Here is a 23581-nt window from a genome sequence, read left to right on the forward strand (position 1 = left end):
TGGAACTGACCATATTCTTATGTTTTACTTTAATCTTCTTCACAGTGCATCAAGACCTACAACCTTGACTGGCATGTTGTTCAGTATAAATATGAAGATTATTCTGGAGATTTTAGACAGCTGCCAAAGTGAGTAAATGATTTTCTCTTTAAATGCATTGTCTCTACTGGCAAACTAGCACCAAATGTTCACCATCAGTGCTTGTTTTAACATGTGTGTGGTTGTTATAATTTAATATCTTTTACATGTATAGTATTAATTGCCTTGAATTTTTTTGTTTATGATGTTGCTCGTGGGAATTATTTTAGTGGAACTGAATTAATATAAGTAGAGTTACTGTGACTATCGCCAATTCAAATCTGTATGGCAATTTGGTTCCCAAACAAATGTAGGCAGTCATTCCCAATCAGTTTTCCTTCTGTTTTTCTGGTGACTTACTGAAATCTCACATATGCGCACACGTCAAGCACATTGTGCTCTGTATGCAGATTGTACATACCAACAACAAGAACGACTTCACTCAGAGTAGCGTCTTTGAGCGCACCGGGCGCAACAAGGACTGCTTGCAAGGTAGAAAGTCTTTGTTCGAGAGCTTACAGGTTATTTGATTAGCACAGACATTGATAAAAGATCAAAAAAACTAAATCCCGAACAAAACCTGCTTCTTTCTAGAGTCCTCTCTCAATGGATTAGCCAGTTTATCCATTGAGTAGCTCACCTTACAGACCTGGAAGCTCCCAGTGTTCATTTCCAATCTGTACTGAGATAATAATCCTTAGATTTGGTACGACACCTTTCAAAGTGCTTCACAGGATATACTATTAAGTATACTGTGTTTTGTGGTGTTTTGGTGGAGTGCTATAGCTCAGTGGTAAGAGCGTTTGTCTCGCAAGTGAGAGACCTGGGTTCGATTCCCAGCAGGGTGAAACGTTGGGCACGTTTCCTTGCTCCACATGCCTCTGTTTACCTAGCAGTAAATAGGAACCTGGTTGTTAGTCGATTGGTGGATCGCTTTTCCCGGCGTAATAATTCCTTGCAAAAAAAAATGTATTCACTCAATCCAGGATTATTTGTGGGACACTGCTGTGCGCAATTGTCTGCCACATCGTGCATCACAGAGACGCAGCACGCACTCGGGCGAAGCCTGGCCGTGCTGACATGGAAATTGCCTCAAGTGGTGTTGACGGCAGCCGTTCGGCTGCTTTTCCTGCCACTCCTGACAGCTCCAGGCTGAGCAGCGCCATGTTGGAGTCGGGCTGGTGGCGAGTGACTGTTGGCTTCATGGAGGGTGAAGCCTGAAGCTCGAGTTGGGGCTTCACCCGGGGCTGTGGTTAGCCCCTCCCCCTCTGGAGTTTAACCCCCCCCCCCACATGCCCATATGTATATAATTTATATAATAATAATCTATATACTAATAAAGACGAAATGTGTGTCTGTCTGTGTGTCAATCTACATTCCATAATGGATCCTTTGATTCTAAGTACAGCGAGACTTCCACATTGTTCAGAAATCCCGGAAGAAGTTTCAGAGCAAGTCTGCACACACTGTTCTGTGGACTGTGCGTAGCCTGGAATAATGTCCTTTTTTGCAAAACCAGCTGAATCATAACTTGGAATGCGTTAGTCTCCAGGAAGGTGGTATGATTGCCCATTAGCAGGGGGGTTTCAGTCCTAAGCAGCCATTTGTCTCACAGGTGGCCCCTTAAGTTATCCGACCTGATTTACTCAAACTCAGCAATGCAGTGCCAGTGTATTTGGCAAACTGATTTGCTGGAAAGTGATTTTTTTACTTTAATGGAGTTCTCTGTTGCCTGAAGAGAATGCGTCTTAGTATGTAATAAAACTGAAGGCCACAAAGCTTACCTTAAGCTAATAGTTTTTTTAAAATCTGTTATGTTTGCTGATTTATTGCAGGTGGTTTTAAATAGTGCAGTATGCAGCACACTGACACTCCCTGTAAAACTAATCCTCTCCGGTTGAGTTGTAATATCTTGTGAGCTTTCTTGCCAAAATGGACTATCCAAGCTGGACTTTATGGACTGCACACGGCTAAAATAGAAGAAAAAATCTTGTCAGATCTAACTTTGCCAATTATCAGGGAGGTTTGTTTTTTGATGTTATTGTTCATGTCTTCATGAAACTAATTCAATATTTTAAGATACATATTTTTCTTTTCACAGTAAAGTGGTCAGACCAGATAAGCTTCCAGTCCACGTCTTTGAAGTTGATGAAGATGTAGATAAAGATGAGGTAACTTCTGGTTCCCTTGTGATAATCTCTTGCCTTGTTTAGACTGGAAGGTCTGAACCCCATTATGTCTTCCCTGAACTTTTACATTTACCTCCAATTTGCATCAGTGAGTGCATGTGTTTGTTCTGTGTCATTACCAGTATATAGCTGTTTATGATATGCAGGATCTTTTAGCCTGCTCAATTGAAATAATAATAAATAATAATAATAATCCTTGCATTTGATATAGCGCCTTATCACGTCTTCAAGACGTCTCAAAGTGCTTCACAGAATATATTGTAAAGTGAATTGACTGTGTATTTTGTGAGCGAAATGCATTGCCTTCAGATGTTTTAACCAGGTTCAAACTTCCATTCTGATCTAACACTTGAATTTTTAGCAATAGAGTACAGTATTTTAATTTGCAATTTTGAATGCGTTTTTAAAATAGGGCATTAATTTGGAATCTGGATTTCAAGATGCAGTTTACATAGAACATCATCTGAAACAATGAAACTATTGTGAAGTATAACAAGGAACACTTGTTACATATACTAGCAGGCAGAAGTCAATAGGATCTGATGCTGGGTTTGTGTCGCTGTTTATGCAGCCCCAGCCTTCTCTTTTGAAAACCCCAATGTTTTCTGAGTTTTATTTCTACAAGGAAACTAAGACACGGTTGTTTTATACTCATGTTGACATGATGTGAAAAGACGCCATCGGAGTTTTCATATGAGAAAGTTGTGTGTAATATTGATGTTTTTCTGCCAGCTGGGCAAGAATTCCACCTGATATTGGGCAACTGTTCACCACAGCACTTCTCCAGTACGCACCTCAGTGTCAGCCTTTCTCAAAGTCCTGACAAGGAGCTTGTAACCACAACCTATGAAATGAGAGACAAGAATGGTTCCAATAACAATACAACACAAAATTACATTTGTATAGTGCCTTTCACATCAGGAGGACATCCCAAGCCACCGAACTGTTAGGAATTTGGTCCCAAGCAGTGGGGGAGGGGGTTGGGATCAGGGAGGGTAGGAGGGTGGTCAAAGGCAATTGAGCCAGGCTGTCAAGAAAGTAGTGTCTGGTGGCTAGAACTAGATTTTGCGTCCTTTGCATTGAGTGTCACCCAGCCTGGAGTGTAAACCCAGCACCAAGCATCCTGGCTGACCTTAACGCCAGCTTTTCAAGTGTTGAAAACACTGTTGGAATGTGTAGAATCTAAACATTTTAAATTCTGAAGAAGACATCTTTTTATAAACTTTGGACACTCAGGTGTAAACAGAACTTTTTTTGGTGACTTCTCACCTGTTGACAGTGTCAAGTTCTCCTGGGCCATGAACAGCTTGGCACATGTGAGCTATTTTCCTCACGTGTGCCTCAACCCACAGACACCACTGGTGCACTAGCAATCATTCCCCAACTTTCTGAGCCCATTGCTAAATTTGGGTTGTGTGCACAAAACTGTGTGTTTATTATTTTGAGTTTATTCTTTGGAATACATCTTGTAATTCATATACCCCTGACCTAATGGAAAGTGAGTTACAATCTGTCTACTTGAATTTGTGCGTAAATCCTTTTCCCACTGTTTTTATCTCACTGAGGAAGTAAAACCGACGATAAACATTATGCTGGTGATGGGGGGGCGGGCTGGGGAAGTAGAGTGCATTGTGGTGCAGTATGTGGTGGGAGCTGTAATGAGTCAAGTCATTGGTTTGGATGAAGAAGGCTCTCTGGCCCATGAGATCTCATCCTTCCATATTGTGCACCCTACCATCTTCCCATCGCAGATTTGAGCTGTTTTCTAAATGTATCCAGTGTCCTAGACAGATCTGTGTCCTCAGACCCTCTTCCTGGTTCCAGCCTTCTATTGTGCTAGCATGAAGGTCAATGTCCATAACTCCTCACCACAAGGAGTTACTGGTCTTAGCCATAAGTGGATGATGGCCATTACCTCACAAGGAGAACCTCTGGGGGATGCGTCACCCCCAATTTGTTCTCTTGTGCCTCTGGGCTACGAAAGAGCTCCAGTCTCTCTCCATGGCGGAAATACAAGAGATTTGAAGGCAAAGGATGCTAAATAAAGCCTACATGTTGGAAATGTATAGCCCAGAAGCCTTCCAATTTGATATTGAAAAGCTCCTGTGCACTCTTATCTTGATCCTGGTGCACCATTTGAATGTCTCATTGGGTGTTCTTTCTCAATACCCTTAAACAGCAATAGTTCAATCATTCCAAGCAGTTTGATTTGTGAATGGAACACAGGAATAGACCAGTTTGTTAGATCATGGCTGATCCTTTAATCCCACTTCCCTGCCTTTTTTCTATATCCTTTAATATTCTTATTACACTACCTGTCTCTTTTTAAACATCTCAATGAATGCTGCTCCTATAAGCCTTCTGGGGCAATGCGCTCTATATTCTCACAACCTACAATTACACAGTAACAACACTTTGCAGGAATACTGATGCACTTTGATATGTTTGGAGGAGGTGATAAAGCACAATATGAAATACAAGGTATTATAATCCTCTGTGTGAAGAAATATCTTTTAATCTTGGTTCTAAAGTTTTAAAATTGTTTCCTTGTTCTGTATTCTTCTACCAGAGTGAAGTCATTCCCTGTCCAGCTGTCAATTCTCGACATTACTTTAAACACCTCAATCAGATTGCTCCTTAACCTCCTCAGCTCTAGGGAAAATAACATGAGTTTATCCCTTTTCTCATCACCGCTAAGCTCCCTTTCCCAGGAGTGGAGATAAAGTGGTAAACTATACTCTCACCCATCTTTCACAAGAACTTCCCTTTTTTAGTTTAAGGAACCTCGTTGAATAGTACGAACATATGAAGCAAAAGTCCATTGTCAGCACTGTCTTACAGAAATAAGTCTTTTTCATATTGACAAAACTTTCCCAACCTAAAAACTATACTGATACTTGTGGAATAACAGATTGAGTAATGTGGCTCCAAACCATCCAGCTAACCATACCCCTTAGAGTTGAAAGTTCTCTTTGTTTTATTATTTGTGTTGCACTGTGTAAACTGAAATTTCTGTGCTTTTTCAGCTTTGTTGTTCTTGCCCTTTTCTCCACGTCATAGTGTTTTTCCACAATACGGTTTGTATCATGGGAGATACCTCATAGTCTGTGATGTGCATAGATGCGTATGAATGATAGAAGTGAGCTTGCAGACTGTGCAGTTTCACTATGCGTTTGATGCAGATGATAATGGGTAGGGGGAAATGACTACATTTTCCTGTTACTAACTGCGTGTCTGAGATTGATGAACGTTTAATTGGGTAGTAAAGGGGAACCCCTACACAGCATGATGTTGGCAAGATCTTTTTCTCCTTCTATTGTTTTGCTTTAAATGTATCCTGTCTACAACTTTGAGAACACAAACCTAAAGTGAATATAGTTATGATTAGAATCTTAACTGCTGCAATGATGGATGTTTCTAGCCATAATGTTCTGATAGTTCAGACGTCATGGAGCTTCCTTTAATTACTAGTGTTTTTAAATGGTTCTGGCATAGTTTCCCCCAGGTTGGGATAACTAAGGTTAAAAGTTGTGAAGAAAGGAGCGGAAAAAATCTACTGGAGTTCAAGTAGAGTAAAACTCGCATACGTTTTATCTTTGTGAATCGTATAATCGGCTACGTCATACGTCCACCCATGTCCCATTTAGTTTCCTGTCAAAACCACTTAGATTTCTTTGCACTAGTCATATTTATCATCTCTTAACTTGTAACACTGCTCCCCTATCCTCCATTACTCCTGCACTTACCAGCTGCATTGAATCGTGGGAAATGACGTCCTGAGCCGTCGACCACACACACTTACCGGATGGCTGCATTGTATTGCAGGAAATATAGTCTTGATCCATCAACACATGTGCAGAAGAACTTTATTTCCTGCGATTTAATGAGATTCCAATGCTTGCTGGTAAGTGCGCATGCAGCAATGGGTCAAGACGCTTTGAATCGCAGGAAACGTGGTCTTGACCCGTCACGCCATGCAGACTTACTGGCCGCAGTGACGAACTACTACATTCGCACTTACCGGCTGTATTGAATTGTGCATGTACAGTAAGGTAGGTTATTCATTAAATTGGATTTTATATGACTTGTACAGTTTGCCTGCAACTTAGACTTTGCTTAAGTCATATTACATGTTATTGTACTGACTGATACGACTTATGTAAGTTGTACTGTGCTTCACAAGCTATGTAAGTAGCTGCTTTCGTGGTTGGATTATATCTTGTTTATGTTTTGTATAGTTTTTGAATATTATATACTGAAATCTTCTCACCAATATTGCATATTAAGTTTACTAAAAGGTTTTGGAGATAGAATTGTTCAGGAGCAAATTCATGGGTAGAAATTCTATCTAAGTTAAGACTTACTTTATAATGTTGCATTTAAAACATCCAGAATTTGCCATGATCTTAAATGCAGTATAATTTTGAAACAATTTTCTGTAAATTCTTTCAGTCAGAAAAGGATGGGAGTAAAACTGATTTTGGTTTCTATTCCTCGCTATATGGTGAGGTGGAGAGCTGCTGTATCTGAGCAACTTTAACCCAGCATCAAATGCTGTTCTCAGTAGAGGTAGAAGATTGGAGGACGGGAAAGGTCAAGTCCATTGATTTACACTGACTGTACACCTTTTTGAAGTCTCTATGGGAACTTTATCACCTGTAGAGTAAATGAGTTTTGAAAGGATTCTGTGTCGAGTATTAATGTAAAGATTTTTTTCATAGGATACAGCTTCTCTCGGATCACAGAAGGGTGGCGTTTCAAAACAAGGATGGCTGTATAAGGGCAATATGAACAGTGCTATAAGTGTGACCATGAGGGTAAGTGGTTTAATGATGTCAGCTTGATAACATGCAATAATATTGAAACCAGAATTAATGGTGCCATTGGATTCTTCATTTAATCAATAGGCTAAAAGTAAGATGCTGGATATGTCGAGTACTTTACCAGATGAAAGATGATCAGGAGTGGGAAAACCTCTCTCTCTTCCCAGTCAGGTGAATTACGTCCAACTGTTGCCTTGGCTGAAATTAGCTAACTCATTGTAGACCTTGCATTCAACATGGGATCTTCTAGTTGTGCATGATTCTGTTTCATGTTCAGCAGCGCCTTTACCAACTGAGCTATCGGGGAAGTTCCAAATATTTCCCTGTAAATTTGGCTTGATGTTATCTGTTTTCAGTCGAATTATTTTCTGTTTTATTTCACTCCCAAGTACTTTTTATATTCAGGAACTTTGATTTGATTTCACCCTTAAATACCTTGGTCTTTGTTCCTGTATGATTCAATCTGAAAACATCAAAAGTAGCCCAATTTCCTGAAAAACAAATGTAAATAATGAAATGAAAATGTTGAATTGATAGTGGAGCATTGCTTTAACTCCATTCTGCACAGTAAATTCCTACTTATTTTCCAGATAATCTTTCAATCTGCTGTAATTACTTTTGTGCCATTGGATATTGTTTATTCTCGAGGCAGAAGTCAGAAAGGTCCTGAGCGCAGTTTGTTATGTAAAGGCACTGTTATGTAACTGATATCGAGGAAGATACAAAAAGGAAATTTTAAGGTACAAAATTTGACTTCTGCTTGATCTTAATCTCTGGGATTGAAACATGTTGAAATCTATTTAGTTTAGCACAGATTGCAGCATTGCTGAATTTCAGGTATTCGGAAAAGCTTTTTAAAGATTTTATGGACACTTTCATTACTCAAATGAAACAAAAATAGGGCATGTTTTAGCAAAACACTGGAAGAAAGCAATAGAACCACACCAAAGCTTTGAGAATTTTTTACTGAATAAATTCAGTACACTTCATTTAATCTCTGTTGCAAAGTGGTTCACAGGAACAGATGTAATATAACTTGATCCAAATCAAGGTAGCTTCTATATTTGTCAATGCAAACTATCACAAATCCACCACTCTAAACAACATCTTTGTCCAACTCTCCTTTTTATTGGCCCTTTTGTTAATTGTCAATTTACTCTTAAAGGAGTATCCAACAGCAGACAAAATCTTACAGAGCAATTTGAAACTTGGGAGTTTCGCAGATAGATTTCTTTTTAATATTCATGATATTTGCTCTATTGTTCATATCGATGTAATGTAAAATTATCACAAATGTAAACTCAAACATAAAATATGAGCAAAGAAACACAGAAATTGCAGCAGAACAGAATGCTTATTGGCTCATTGGATCTAAATTGGCGCTAGATCATTGAATAGGGGTAATGACTCAAATCCCAATTCCTGGCTCTTTCACCATAACATTTTCTGGTGCTGGTGCCTGCGAGGTGCTGCATTTGCCAACTGAGTTATCGTGGGAGCTGAATAAGAAATCTTAGTTATCAGAATTTAGAAGGGAGTTACAATTCCTTATTTCACGATGATTTCAATGTAATTCTAACTTCAGAAATGCACATTTTTCAAATAAAACTCATGATGTTTAATGGACTTCCTATTCCCAGTTGTGGGAATGTCAAAATCGGGGCCTGATATGTCTAATTATGGATTTTGCATTATCTGTGTAGAATAATCTCTACGCTCCTCTTCGTCAAAATTACATGTAGCTCAATCGGGCTGAACTTCTTTATTTTGTTCTTTATCAAGGCTCGAATACAGAAACTCCCTGCTTGTCAGCCTTCCCAACTCTTCCCTCCACAAGCTGCAGATCATCCAGAACTCTGCAGCCCATGTGCTCTCCCACACCAGGCTCCGTCACCGCATCACCCCCACTCTCGCCCAGCTCCACTGGCTCCCCATCCCTCAGAGGAAATCCTCGTCCTCACTTTAAAGATCCTCCACGGCCTTGTCCCCTCCTACCTCTATGACCTGCTGACCCCCGTCAACCTGTCTGCTCCCTCCGTTTAGCAGTCTCCGGCCTGCTCCCTGTTTCCTGCCTGACCTGCCCTACCGTCGGCGGCCAGACTTTCAGCCTCTCTGCCCCCTCTCTGTCCAGTTGTGGGAAACTTGTTTCTAAAATACTGTAGGTGTTTAGAAAATTGATAATAATGATAATAATCCTTGCATTTGATATAGCGCCTTATCATGTCATCGAGGCATCTCAAAGCGCTTCACAGAAAATACCGTAAAGTAAATTGCCTGTGTAATTTGCACACAAAATATTTTCAAAATGATAATAAGCATCATACTCTCAGAACTCAGCTTTTCCGTGACTCATTCATGTTTTGGAGATCAAGTGCCAAAGAAGTTGACCATTAGCAACCATCTTTATCCCACAGCTTGGAACAAATGGTGCTTTTTTTTCTTCACAGTCATTCAAGAGGCGTTTTTTTCACCTAACGCAGCTTGGGGATGGCTCGTGCATTCTCAACTTCTATAAAGATGAAAAAATCTCCAAGGAACCCAAAGGGTCCATATACCTGGACTCGTGTATGGGAGTGGTGCAGGTAGGACATTGAAGTTTTGCTTGATATAGGTATCACCTGATCTTTAATGTAGTCCACTTCTCAATAAGACCAAGAGCATTTAAACAAGTGGCTGGGTCACGGGCAGTGTGGTATTGCACCGTAGTTGTCTATAAGGTAGCCATTTGTCAAGTCAGTGAATAGTCTTCTACTTATTTAGATGATGATGCTTTCCTGTTTGTTGTGAAATATGATCATAAAGTATGAAAAACTATGCAAAAAAAATGCCAGAGTTTAAGTGGGAAATATCTTCTTGGCTAATCTAGAATTGAAAAGTTAAATGATAGTAATATTTACAGATGTCTAGTAATTTCATGCCAATCTTATTGTTGGCATAAACCTTACAAGCAGGTTGAATTACAATTCATTGAATGGGATAAAATGTAAATCCAGGTAGCACAGAAATAGGTTTCTTTTGAAATGGGCAATAAAGTGTGCAGATTACAGTACAAATAACAGCAATGCAATTGTTTTTAAAAAGAGAGAAATTGTAAAATAATAAAATCAAGACCAAGCAAGAACAAAACAAAGTAAGCTTTCATACACTTAGCAGCCAGAAACTCTGCCATTCAGCAAAATAATAGAATAAAATAGGCTTTTCTCTATGCCAAATGAATTGTCAAAGGGGATAAAGCTGCACTCAGATGTTCACTTTTCTCAGCTGGATTCTCATGCTGTCAGGGTATTTGAACTCAAAAATATAAGCTAGTGGGTCATTAAAACTTTTAGTGCCCACGTGGTCACTGTTTGCTGGACTGATTGACAGGAACGTGATTAAAGCCACCAGTTGTCTATGTGCATCATGGTCTCTTGTTCTTGGATATTTCCAAGAGTTAAGTCTGCATTTGCAAGCCCTTTGTACAAAAAAATTATAGTATGCATGTGACCGAAGTTTTGACTTTAGACTCTCTGGAAGCTAAGAGAATTTACTTTTGTGTCTTCCACTGCATCCACCTGCCCAAAAAAACACAAATGCACATTTGCAATATCATATATGCAATAATAATATTGTATATTGTTTAGAAAATGTATCTGTGTTGCTTGTCCACCTAGGAATACAACAACACAAGTTGCATTTAGAGAGCACCTTTCATGTCAGGAGGACGCCCCGACATCCTATCTTTTAGGGCTTTGGCTTGCAAGGTTGTTAACAGTGGGAAGTATCCCTCCCCACAGTGACCAGTCTCTCCCTCCAAGTTCAGTGTATTTTCCTAGTTAGTTTAGTGCAATCACCTAGCGAGAGACAATGCAGCATTCACAGGAAAAATAATAAATCAGCCTTATTGCAACATTTGTTGTGCCAGCTGTGTATAGACAACAGATGACTGGCATGAGTTTGACACTGTTAAGAAGCCCTATCTCTCATGGCAATGTTGATTATCATGAGTAGGTGTCTCAAATGAGAGGAATACAATTCTTCCTGTGCTAGTCATGCACTCATTCTCGGCTGTTTAGTAAAATGTTAATGAGTTCTAGCCAGTGGGCTTTGTGTTGGTCTGTATTTGGGCTCAGTCATTGAGTTCAGCTGAACAGCAGCGAAGGAATCATTTAGATTTTTATTACAAAACCAACTACTGTATTGCTGCAGCTGCTGATTTGTGCACACATAACTCAGTTTGTGCTCTGTTGTGGGTGTGAGCAGGGTTGTGCATTTTTGAATTGCAGAGTGACTGGTCACTTATACTTTGCTTAAGCTCTTTACAGCTGCCAAAGAGAAGCACATTCCCATCAGCAACACATTTACAGACATCAAATGCATATTCCCATGGGCACCACATAACCTAATTCCAGAGTCTGGTTGTACAATGTTCCTTTCACACCTTATGAAAAAGAAATCAAGCCAGCTGGAAGTGTCCTTCCTCACACCTTTGTAAGGCCTGGAACTGTAAAGGAGAGGTAATAATAATACTTGTATTTGATACAGGGCCTTTTATGCCAGCTGGACAACTCAAAGCGCCTCATAAGATTTAATGTAAAATGTAGTGAGTGCATTTGTAAGTAAACCCGGAAACCAATTTGCTCACAGCAAAATCCCGCAAACAGCCATGAAGAGAACAACCAATTTTATTTAGGAGATTATTGGCTCGGACAAGAACAACAACTTGCATTTATATAGTGCCCTTCACGCAGGTAGCGTCCCGGAGCGCTTAACTGGACAACCAGAGAAACTCTTTGAATAATGTTATGGGACCTTAAAAGCAAAGCACCAAAGCAAACAAAATTATATTTACCTATATGATGTGTTATTCAGGGCTGGACATTGCTGATAATGCACATCTTAATAGCTACAAGTGGATTCAGTGTTTTAATCCTAGAACTTTAACAGAATGAAGAACATCCCCTTTTAAGATAATTGTTGAGTTTTAAATTACTTTTTGGAAAAAAAAACAGTTGTGTTGTGCTGAGAATCTATTGGGTTTGTGTTATCTTCCATAGTACATGTTTTTGGAACTGTACCATTCAAATTATTTTGAAATGTTTCTTGCCAAGAACAGCTAGCTGGCTTCATTCAGGGTTTTTGTCTTATCGGTTATGTATAGTTCACTTCATAGTTTTTGTACCTTTTCTCCTTGGGCAGAAAAAGAAGTTTCTCTCTGAACAAGCTGTGTCCAAGGCTAGGAGATACTGGCAATGTTAAATTATTAAGCAACTCAAAGGCTACCGGTTAGATTGGTGTCAAATAGAACCTTGCATTCTATAGTGTCTTTGGGCAATTGGAACAACACATGAGCTCTTTTCAAATTATTTCCAAAGTAACCTAATCCATTAGGTATTGTGAGACTATTAACAGCTGTAGTGAGTTGGTAACTACTGTGAAACTTGTCCTACTTGAAACCCAGCTGTCTTTTTTAGGATCCACATCAGTTTTTATCCACGTTTAGATGTTTAGCTCTGACTTTAGTCATTTGTACAATGGCAACTGTCTTCTGAACCTACTGTCCTGTTTTATTAATGTTTATTTGAAGGGGGGGAATAAAACAGTTAACCGATATTATTAAGACCCCCAAAAATGTAGGAAAACAATTAGATTCCACTTGGGAATAAAAATAAGTTTTAATCAGTCGATCGTTTAGATATTTTTTAAAAAAGGTGCGCATGTAAAGTATGGGTTGAGGTAGATCACAAAACTGCGGATGTGCTTGTTAGGAATGGGATGGGGTAGAACTTTATTGTGTATGTGTTAGGAATGGGGTAGGGTTGAAGATTTTCCCAATCTTTGGAAAATTTGTCTGGTCATTTTTCATTGATTGACAACACAATTGCTTAATTCGAGATTAATAAAATTGAGCAAGTCTCACTCTGTTAAAGGGAAGATGCAACAACAACAACAAATTACATTTGTATAGTGCCTTTACTCTAGGGGATTGGCAATAATCTACTATCAAAGTAAAAATTCCTTCTTTGTCCCTGAAAAATACAGTCAATTCATCAATATATCCAGTGAAGCGCTTTGAGACGTCTCGTAGACATGATAAAGCACTATATCAAAACCAAGAATTGTTATTGAGAGCAAACTTTTGTTGTATTTAGCTTCTACCTCAGGAAGAGATTTCTACATTTTTATATGTTATTGCCAATCTTCCTTCTTACGTGAAGACACAGATCCTTTGCTTGATACCGTTCTACATGCTGTGCCAGTGGGTTTTTCCAAGTGTCCATTCTTCACCAGACCCCACACCAGTTAGTGAGTGGTAAAAGGTTGTATGTCTGTGGGGGTATCAGAGCCTCGCTAGTCCAGAAGTGTTGTCTATCTTCCTAGACTTTATTTCCTAGAAGAGTGGATATGTCTACTGGAAAGCAGCTTTGGGAAACTTCTTACAATGGTGAGTGGGAATCGGCATTCTATGCTTGGATGCCAGTCACAAATCTCACGCCTGAATTTAAGATTCTGTCCGATTCCTTATTAAATCCAGACATTTGGCAAGTGTGAGGCATCATTGTCCTCCTGAGAGCTGTCTGGTGGGGAGCATCAGTCACCCATTGGAATGTATGGTCAGATCACCAAAGGCTGTTCTATGACCAGGTTCATTTTAAACACCTTCTCTAAGGAGATTTTTTTTTAAAAATTCCAAATCATTATGTGTTGACTATTAAAAGTCCTCTTGTTGTGTAATCCTCCCCCTCAAGTCCCCTTTAAGAATAAATGGAAAATCACATTGCTGAAGGAGGGATTTTTTTCTTTTGCATTTGGACACATTATTGGAGTTTAGTAACTGGACACTTTAATCTGTACTCCCTCTGTGAACCTGCAGTGACATCTCTTGCTGGGCCACGTGAATTCTGAAATGCAGAGAAATAAAAGGAAATTATCCTCCAGATGAACTTTACTGCAGGTGGAAAAAAGCCCCATGATACACATGCTTTCCTGGAAAACCAAATACCACAATTACTTATTATACTTATTATGTTCATAATTCCAGAGTGCATGTGTGCAATGTGAAATTTCAGCCTGAATTTTGTACTTTAAATTATGGTAGTCAAGAGTCTGCAAGAATACTTTGTGTGAACACAGAACCTGATCTGATTTTAATAGCTCCTCAAACTGGGGCTCAGCGTAAATGTGTTGCCGGTGCGGAATTGAGCAGTTCAGTGACAAGAGCAGTGCTGTGTCAGGTTGGCTCAGATAGTATAAACCTTGCCTTTGGCTCAGAATGTTATGGGATTGCAGTTTACAGTCAAATTTAAGACTCCAGTTCAATACTGGAGGAATCCTGCTTTACTTTGTTTGAATGAGATATTAAACTTGTTTTATCTGCTCAGGCAGTGTTAAAGATCTTATAACATAATTCGAAAAGAAGGAGAGTTTGTCCCAGACTTCTGGACAATAAACTTCCAGTTGAATTGATCATTCACCTCATGGTTGTTTGTCGGTTCATGCTGGTGCAGAAGGCTATCACGATTGCCTGCAAAAACAGTCATTACACTTAACAGAAAATATGTGTAAAATGCTCAATGATTTGGCATAAAATGGTATAAAATTCCACTTTCTCTGCTTTCAAAACCAGCTTAAAATCTTATCTCCTTGACTGCACCTTTGACCATATCACTCACCCTTTTCTGGTTTGTTTCTGTAACTCATTCTCCAATGTGACTTGTAAATTGATGTTGTTTCCTATGGACGACAAAAGTATTAGGGGTTCTAAGTCAGGGCAGCAAGTAGGACATTTCAGTTGTCCTCATGGAGCTTGAGCTAGAGAGGGGGAATATCCAGCCATAGTTTGTGATTATTTGTTTTGCAGTGAACTGTGTGTGCATGGACAGTGGTGCGTGGATGTTGCACAACTGGTCTCTTTGATGCCTCTCACAGTTGATTATCCTGCTAACACTCGCTGGCTGGGCAAATGCTCGAGGAATTGACATTTGGGCAACTTCCTGGAGGCCCAGCATGAGCCAGTGCTTTCAGGAGAGGGGAAAAATATCCCAAATGAATGATTAAAACCGTCTGTTGACACATGTCCAATATTTGCTGCTCTAGCTGGAAACAGACCTAAATTTCAGTTTCTTTGTACTGTTCAGTTCTGGAAATTATTGGCCTCACTTTACAGGCATTACTAGGGCTGTGTTTAGGCAGCTATTTAGCTGTTGATATTTTAAATCATTTACTACCGATAGACAATGGGTTTTGTGAACTTGTTAACGATTGAGATATTTATATTATACCCTGCCTGTGTAAATAGTATGTACTAAATTGACAGATTTGAACATTTTAACTGGTACTGGCAGTCCAGAGCAGCCATTCTTCATGTCTGCGCCCAGACAGTGAGTGTCAACAGGTTATTCAACTATGAGGACTTTCCCTCACAGGTAAGATGGTCCTAGCTGGACAAATAGTGGGAAGCTTGCCAGACAATGCTCTCAATGGGTAATGCAGTTTTAGCTGGTTGAACTCCAGCAATATCCCAGCGCACACTCTGCAGACCCCAAACCTTGACTCTTGCCAACCTGCGACTAATGTTTTCCACAATGAGCAGAACGGGTCCATGCAAGGAGAGAGTGCACATTCCATTCAAGGTACAGGGACGTTTCCAAGTGTAGGTGGCATACATTTGTGAAAGAGAGGGAGGAGAGAGAAAGAGAAAAAAGGGAGAGTATTCTGCAGTGCTATACAAAAACTTCATTAAGATTCCTAGTTGATTGCTACCCATTAGAAAGCAAACGTGGTGTACATTCAAGGACATGATAGACTTGGCTGTGATGAGTGCTCATAGTTTATATTGTCAGCTGGGTGTCTGACACACGTGGAAACCTGTTACCGTGCTGAGTTTCACATATATAGGACACCTACATTTGGAAGTGTCCCCGTGACTATGCCAATTCTCTGGTTCCAGGTTTCTGAGTCTTCTGTGCCTGAACAGGCAGGATGGTTCCCATCACCTCTGTGATATAATTAGTGATAACCAATCCAAGGAAGAAATATTCACGTAGAGAATCAGGATATTAGAATGTTCAAGAATTTTTTATCTTGTGTTTTCAGGTGCATTTCCTCTAAAAATCTTGAAGCACTGTGAAATCTGTTGTAAACTGAATACCAGCCTTCTAAAGTTACTTTTTATTTCGAGATAGCATGCTCAGAGCCTGGAAACAGGTTGCTTACCTATCCTTTTAGTTAAGGATGTGGTGGAGTGTAGAGAAACAGCAGAAGAAGGAGGAAAAGTTTTATTACAAAAATACATAGATCATGTAGAAACTATGAAATGAAGAGGTTATTGTTAAATGGGTCTCTTTTTGTCTCTGGATCATTGTGCAATATCATACACTGGGAATTAGATTGTGTTGAATGATGTGTTTTTCTAATGTAGCTTTCATAACGTAAGTGTTTTCTTTGTAGAACAGCAAAGTACGGCGGTTTGCCTTTGAACTCAAGATGCAAGACAAGAGCAGTTATCTTTTGGCAGCAGATAGTGAGCAGGAAATGGAAGAGTGGATCGGATCTCTTAATAAAATCCTTCAGAGTACTTTTGAAGCTGCCATGCAAGAGAAAAGAAATGGCGAGTCACTAGAGGGTGAGTTTACATTTGATCCCAATTTCCTAGGGATCTAGGACTCTTTATCCAAAAGAAGACCCTTCGGTCCATTTATCTCTTTCCACAATACCTACCCTCCAATGATCTAACATGGGGATCAGTCTCTTGGCTAAAAAAAACACCTACTCTTAAACTATTGAATGAATCTCCTAACTACATAGCTGATGAAGAACGCAATTATGATTTGGACAAGAGACTTCACTGAAGGTTATTTATTAGTTTCAGTTCCGGAACATTTTTTTGTTGGTCTATTGAATTAATTACCTGGTGTAGATAGACAAGGCACAGTTTCATTGCAGGTCACGCATTTTTAAGATTGTTTTTTGTGGTAGATTTTAACCAAGATTGCGCTCAGTTGTCCTCTGTCTCACACGCCCCACCATTGGCGGGTGGGCCTGTTGCCACTCTGCCCCCACCCTCTGGAACTCCACCCTGAAGTCCCTCAGCCAAGCCCCCTCGCTTGCCTCCTTCACTCAGCCCTGCCCTGCTCACAACACAGGCCCCTGAGAGCCTCATACACATATTCATAATATCCAGGCTTGTCCTTGCAAAATCCTTGCTTGTCGGCCTCCCCAACTCCTCCCTCCATAGGCTGCAGATTATCCAGAACTCTGCAGCCTGTGTCCTCTCCTGCACCAGCTCCATGACCCTATCACCCCCAACCTCTCCTGACTCCACTGGCTTCCCATCACACAGAGGATACAGTTCAAAATCCTGATCCTCACCTTCAAAGCCCTCCCATGGCCTCACTCCCCACTACCTCTGCAACCTTCTAATCCCCTACCAACCTTCCTCCGCTCAGTGGGCTCCGGCCTCCTTCCCCCCCCCCCCCACCCTCCCCGATCCTGACCCCCAGCTCAGGTCCAAAACACTGATTGTCCAGCACCTACGGACGTCCTCCCGACGTGAAATATAATTTTGCTGTTAAATGAACCTAAAACCGCATCAGGTTGGTTGACACGCCCCTCCCAAAGAAACCCCAAGTTTGGAGTTTAGTGGTTTAGCGGCTCAAAGTGGCCATGAGGACTCAAGACCCAAATACCTTGTGAATTAGAAAACGGCTGCCTCCACCTCTCACTCCGTGCAGTTCTTTTTCTCATTTTGTGCTGGATGGGCAGATGGGTTAGCAAGGGTTTCCCTCTGTCATGAAGTGCTCCTACTGTCATATAATCTGCTGACACTTGTCATCAAGGCTGCACTTGAATAACCAATTGGGTAAGTATTGGGGAGTTGCCTTGATAAAATCATAGTAGGATTGTTTCTCAACACAAGTATTTGTGTTCAGGAGAGGAAGAGAGAGGGGGAATAAAGACAAATTGTAATAAATACTTAACATTCTCCACTCAGGTGCCTAAATATACACACATACATATATATAACAAATATATATACATTTGTATATGTTATGTGTGTATATTTAGGCATCTGAGTATAGTGAAGGAACAAAAGAAAAATAAACGAGCAATATTTTGCCACGTGTAACATTGAAAATCTCCCTTGTTGAAACACTGAAAATCTGTTTCCTTGAATCCAATTAGTGCAGGGCACCCTCAACTCTCTGAAGGATTCATGAATTCCCCCTTTCCGCAAGTCTTTTCTCACCCACCCTTTGCTGCAGAGAAGTGTTCAGCTGTTCACAGCAAACACTTGTCAGCAGCTTTCCCTAAACAGCTGTACTCAAAATGAGAAACAGTGCAAGGTTCAGAGCACAGATGTTTGATGTATTTTCTTTCTTACACAAGCACAAACATTGAATTTGCAAGAGTGTCACAAGGGTTACAATGCAATGATTTTTATCTAGATTTCTTAATGAGGAATTCGAACCTAGTATATACTTCCCAATACTGCTTCTGGTCACCCAAAATAGTTCTTGGCCGCTCACAAAAACTCTGCTTCAACGCATTATATATATGTAGCAATCCCCGAGGAATTCTAACTGGATTCATTGACACTTTAGGATTTACTTCATTTCCAACCACACTGTACAGCTATGACTTAGATTTATAATAATAATTCTTGCATTTGCTACCGCTGCACCAGGCTGACGTACATTATTCATTTGATATAGCACTTTTCACGTTGGGAGGACGTTTCAAAGAGCTTCACAATGTTTTTCTGTAAAAGTGTAATGATTGTGTATTTTGTAGGCGAACACGGCAACCAATTTGTGTACAGCAATGTCCCACAAACGGCAATGAAGTGAATGACCAATTTTATCTGGGGGATAGTTGGCCAAGACACCAGGAGATGTTCGCTCACTTTCTGAATAATGCAATGGGGTCTTTAACGTCCCTCTGAGCAGGCAGACTCTGTTTAACATCTTCTGGGCATAGCCAAATGTAGAAAATCTAGCTTTTTTTAAACATTCCTGTTTCTTGTCTCTTCTTTTCAGCGGGAAGCAGAGAACTGATTACACAATTCTGAAAAACAGCTTGGATAAACCAGTCCAAATAAAATGCACTAGAAATTCACAATTTTAATTGAAGTATAACATGTTTGATTACCAAACTAAGATGCGAATACTGAAAGAAACAAAGACCATATTTTAGCCTCAATCCCCATGGGTTTATTGGGTTTGTTTTAGGTGGGCCATTTAATGATTAGGTAACTGCATCTGAATTGTATTTTTGCCGTTCGACAACAAACTGGAATAGGAAGAAAAGAAAAGTTGAGTTTTGATAAATATTTTGTTTCTAGTTTCAGATGATGAACAGTCCAGTCAAGGAAAATTGGAAAGCGTAACCAGCTGGGAAAGTCTGCACTATGAACTTACAAAGGTATTGCTCTGTTCAGATTCTGTAGTTTAAAGAAAACCATTGCAAGCTTAAAAAGGTTTTTACTTTTAAAACTCTGAACTTTGCAGCCTCAAAAATGCACTTTCGTTTTGTCTTTGAATGGCTTCTGTCATGAGCCTTCAACTTCATTATTTAAAGTAGTTGTTTCAGTAGAAAATAAATACAGAGCAATGGATTAAACAAGTGTGCCTTGTATGTGTCAATGTACACTATTGTGTAACAATGATGAGCTTTCCACAAATGTATTGTGTGCTGTTTGTTTACAGGGTACCAGAGAAATAGAAAGTAAAAAGAATGAAGGCAGAATAAAGCTTTTTTTTCTGGATGCAGATACCCAGGTGAGATTTCTTAAGCTTAACTGACCCAAACTCATTTTATATTATCCTAGTTATATTATCCTAGTTTGTGGAGTCCTGTAGCTCAGTGGTTAGAGCACTCGCTTTGCAAGTGAGAGACCTGAGTTCAATTCCAGGCAGGACGAAACCTTGGGCAAGTTTCCTTACTCCACACGCCTAATAATCCCTCCAAAACTAAAAACAATAATTAAATTGGTCATTTTCAATCTACGACTGTTTGTGGGACATTGCTGTGCGCAATTGGCTGCCGCGTTCGCCCACAAATATACAGTCAATTCACTTTACAGTGTGTTCTGTGAAGCGCTTTGGGACGTCCTCCCGACGTGAAAAGCGCTATATCAAATGCAAGGATTATTATTATTATTATTATTATATGCTTGTTTGTACTAGTTATAACTAAAAATAGTTTGGAAATGCAGAACTTTGTGATAGAATTTTTTGAAAACTCAACATCTTCTAATTTTTTAAGAAGCTTGACTTTTTGGGGATTGAACCAGAAGTGAAGCCATTTGAAGAGAAATTTGGCAAGCGGTTCCTGGTGAAATGCAATGATTTGTCCTTCAATCTACAAAGCTGTGTGGCTGAAAATGAAGAAGGACCCACGACCAATGTAAGACATGATAGCGATACACGTATGTCTCTTTAAAATGATTATTCCATTCAAAACGTTAGCCTTTTTTTAAATACCATTTTGTAGAAAAAACAAGTCTTGTACTTCTTTTAAATCAAATATAACCTTGGTTCATAAAATGGAGTAAAGATACAAATATGAATTTAAAATTCAAAAGCAAATATAATAATAAGCAAATATCCAATTGTTGAGCAGATTACTGATTACAAATTACACAGGTGTTGCCCAAGTGTTTGGTTCCCCTTTGAAGTTCTTAGTTTCTCGTCTGAAAGTGTTATTTTATGCTAGGGTACACTTCCAAAGGCATCAGCCAGACTCTCTTTTGTCTGTAACTTAAATTATAATTCTTCATGACTGGGCTGTGACATTCAGTGCTGGCAGGATATTCACCTGTGGATAATATGAATTTTCCATTACCTGATGCACATAAAAACGAATCTCCAACAGAGGTCACTGAATAGTAAAAAGGAGGATTATTATTAATAACTATAACGCCTCAAATAAAAATATCCTGACAAACCAGGACTTGCAAGAAAGAGATTGTTTTTAAGTTCAGAAATACAGAATTTAACTTCTTGTCATTTTCTCTTTAAAAATGTTTTAGGTGGAACCATTCTTTGTGACTCTTGCACTTTTTGATATCAAGAACAGTCGCAAAATCTCAGCTGACTTCCATGTGGATCTGAACCATCAGTCTGTTCGTCAGATGTTATCAAATTTGTCGTCATCCATCATGAATGGTGGCGATTCTGTAGCCAATACCCAGAGAACAATAAATGGCATTCAGGAGAGCATGCTGCAGTATCCTAAACAGGTGAGAAAGATAACAACAACATACATTGTATAGCGGCCTTCGTCCGGGGTAGCATCCCAAATGCTTAAAGACCGTAATGATACTTTCTGTCTCTGCCATGGATAGTATATTTCATATTTAAATTGCATTCGTCACCTCAAGGCTTGATTACGGGAACTCTCCTCATCGGCCTTCCCAACTCTTCCCTTCACAAGCTGCAGATCATCCAAAACTCTGCAGCTTGTGTACTCTCACGCAACAGGCTCCGTGACCCCATCACTCCCACCCTCACCGACTCCACTGGCTCTCCATCCCTCAGAGGATCGAATTCAGGATCCTTGTCCTCACTTTCAAGGCCATCCATGGCCTTGCCCCCTCCTACCTCTGTGACCTGCTAACTCCCTACCAAACTGCCCGCTCCCTCCGTTCATCGGGCTCCGGCCTGTTCCATGTCTCCCGCCCGACCCGCCCTACCCATCGGTGGCCGGGCTTTCAGACTCTCTGCCCCCACACTCTGGAACTCCATCCCACGGTCCCTTCGCCTTGCTTCCTTCCTTGCCTCCTTCAAGGCCGGTCTCAAGACCCTTCTCTTCGACCGTGCCTTTGATCTTCCTCCCATCTCTCTGCCTTCCCTCATCCCTACACCGCCCCCCCCCCCCCCCCATGCTCGGGCCCGACACCTGATTGTTCAGCGCTTTGAGACGTCCTCCTGACGTGAAAGGCGCTCTATAAGTGTAATTTTGTTGTTGAATTGAATCTGAGATGTGCATGTCATAAGACTTTTTTAACAAACAACTTCAACTGTGTAGTGCAGAACTTTGGAAGCACCCTTAAGCAATTGTATACTGCTTTATAATCCTCCATGTAGAGAATTGAAGAATTAATGTTGAGTGAAGCAGATAAAGGTTCAAGTACTTCCATTACTATGAAGATGACTAAATGTCTTTCTGCTGCCATATTAAATGAATCCTCTCAGTCAACCAAAGTTACTGTAATAATAATCCTTAGGTCTTGATATTGTGCCTATATTGGCAAAATATCTCAGAGTGCTTTACAGGTGATTACTATAATAATAATAATTATTATTAACATTACTATAAGTGCTAATGACGTTTATTTGTAGACTATTGAGGCAGCCAATTTGAGATCAGCAATGTGCCATGAACAATTTTGAAGGCAGTGACCAATTAACCTTGAGGTCCTTCACAAGTTGGAAAGTATTTTTTAGTCAGTTGGAAGCCCATCACTGTACTTATCCAAACTTTGGCACAGATTGATGAGAGCCAAGGTCTTCGAAACCCAGAGTGTGCTTTGGAGCATTGCTGGAGTTTAACCAGCTATAAACATTTGCTATTGTGAGCACACTCTAGGCAAGTTCTCTGCTGCCTGTTAGGGCTTTGGCTTGGCTGAGTTAACGTGAGCTGAGTGGGAAGAATACTTTTCCCCAGTGACTGCCCTCCAAATGCTGCTAATGAGCTTCTCTGTCTTCAGCATACCTTGAAATACAGTTGATCTACGCGGCTGAGGAACTGGACTATCGAGACTGCCGCAGAGGATTGACTCATTTAGGACATTCCGTTGTTCAGCAAGTTAGTTTGAGGCAGCTCAGCCGCAAAGAGACCCTGCTTACCTCCCCTCCCCCTCTCATATTTCTTCTCTATTGTACTCAGCTTGTTTCCATGAAATAGTTAAGAGCATGTTATTGACAGCAAACGTAAATCTTTTAGTTGCAGTTCTAATATTGGCAATTATCAAGCAATAGAATAAACCATAGATTAGTGATTTGCTTGCTATGCAATGAATCGTGAATTAAACCAGGGTTTGTCTGTTGATTTGTCTTATGATTTTGTTCTTAGGGTGTTTTTTCCGTCACTTGCCCCCATCAAGATATATTTTTAGTAGCTCGAGTGGAGAAAGTTCTTCAAGGAGGCATCACTCAGTGTGCTGAACCCTACATGAAAAGCTCAGACTCAGCCAAGGTATGGCACAGTCAATAACCTATTGGCTAGTTTTACAGCAATTCATTTGCTTTGTGTCTTTCAGTACTTAAAATGCTTTCAAAATGCTGGGGTGGATTTTGTGTTCTCTTCCATTTCTTTTCTTTTCTCACATTGCTATTTTCACATGAGGATGGTCAGCACAGGGATCCTGAACGATGATTTATTCTCTCCTTTTTTCTTTCCTCCCACCATCTCTACATGGCGAGTATTGATTTACTGCCTCAACAGTCACTAACTCAACTAATATCAGCGTGGTTTGAACCCAGGTCCTTATAATCTGAATGGCTCAGT

At 40.1% G+C, this 23581-nt stretch overlaps 1 protein-coding gene across 1 annotated transcript in view; it reads left to right on the forward strand.

Moving 5' to 3' along the window:
* Window positions 1-23581, forward strand: part of dock9b (dedicator of cytokinesis 9b) — a 148008-nt gene that overhangs the window by 45601 nt on the left and 78826 nt on the right. Inside the window, exons 4-13 of the mRNA XM_042334262.1 lie at window positions 46-128; window positions 2180-2249; window positions 6989-7084; window positions 9538-9672; window positions 16520-16694; window positions 19413-19492; window positions 19777-19848; window positions 20336-20476; window positions 21102-21311; window positions 23147-23269. Coding sequence (XP_042190196.1) covers window positions 46-128; window positions 2180-2249; window positions 6989-7084; window positions 9538-9672; window positions 16520-16694; window positions 19413-19492; window positions 19777-19848; window positions 20336-20476; window positions 21102-21311; window positions 23147-23269 — 1185 coding nt within the window. The remainder of the gene's footprint in view (window positions 1-45; window positions 129-2179; window positions 2250-6988; window positions 7085-9537; window positions 9673-16519; window positions 16695-19412; window positions 19493-19776; window positions 19849-20335; window positions 20477-21101; window positions 21312-23146; window positions 23270-23581) is intronic.

This window comes from Callorhinchus milii, unplaced genomic scaffold, assembly GCF_018977255.1.
Source record: "Callorhinchus milii isolate IMCB2004 unplaced genomic scaffold, IMCB_Cmil_1.0 Scaffold4, whole genome shotgun sequence".
NCBI lineage: Eukaryota > Metazoa > Chordata > Chondrichthyes > Chimaeriformes > Callorhinchidae > Callorhinchus > Callorhinchus milii.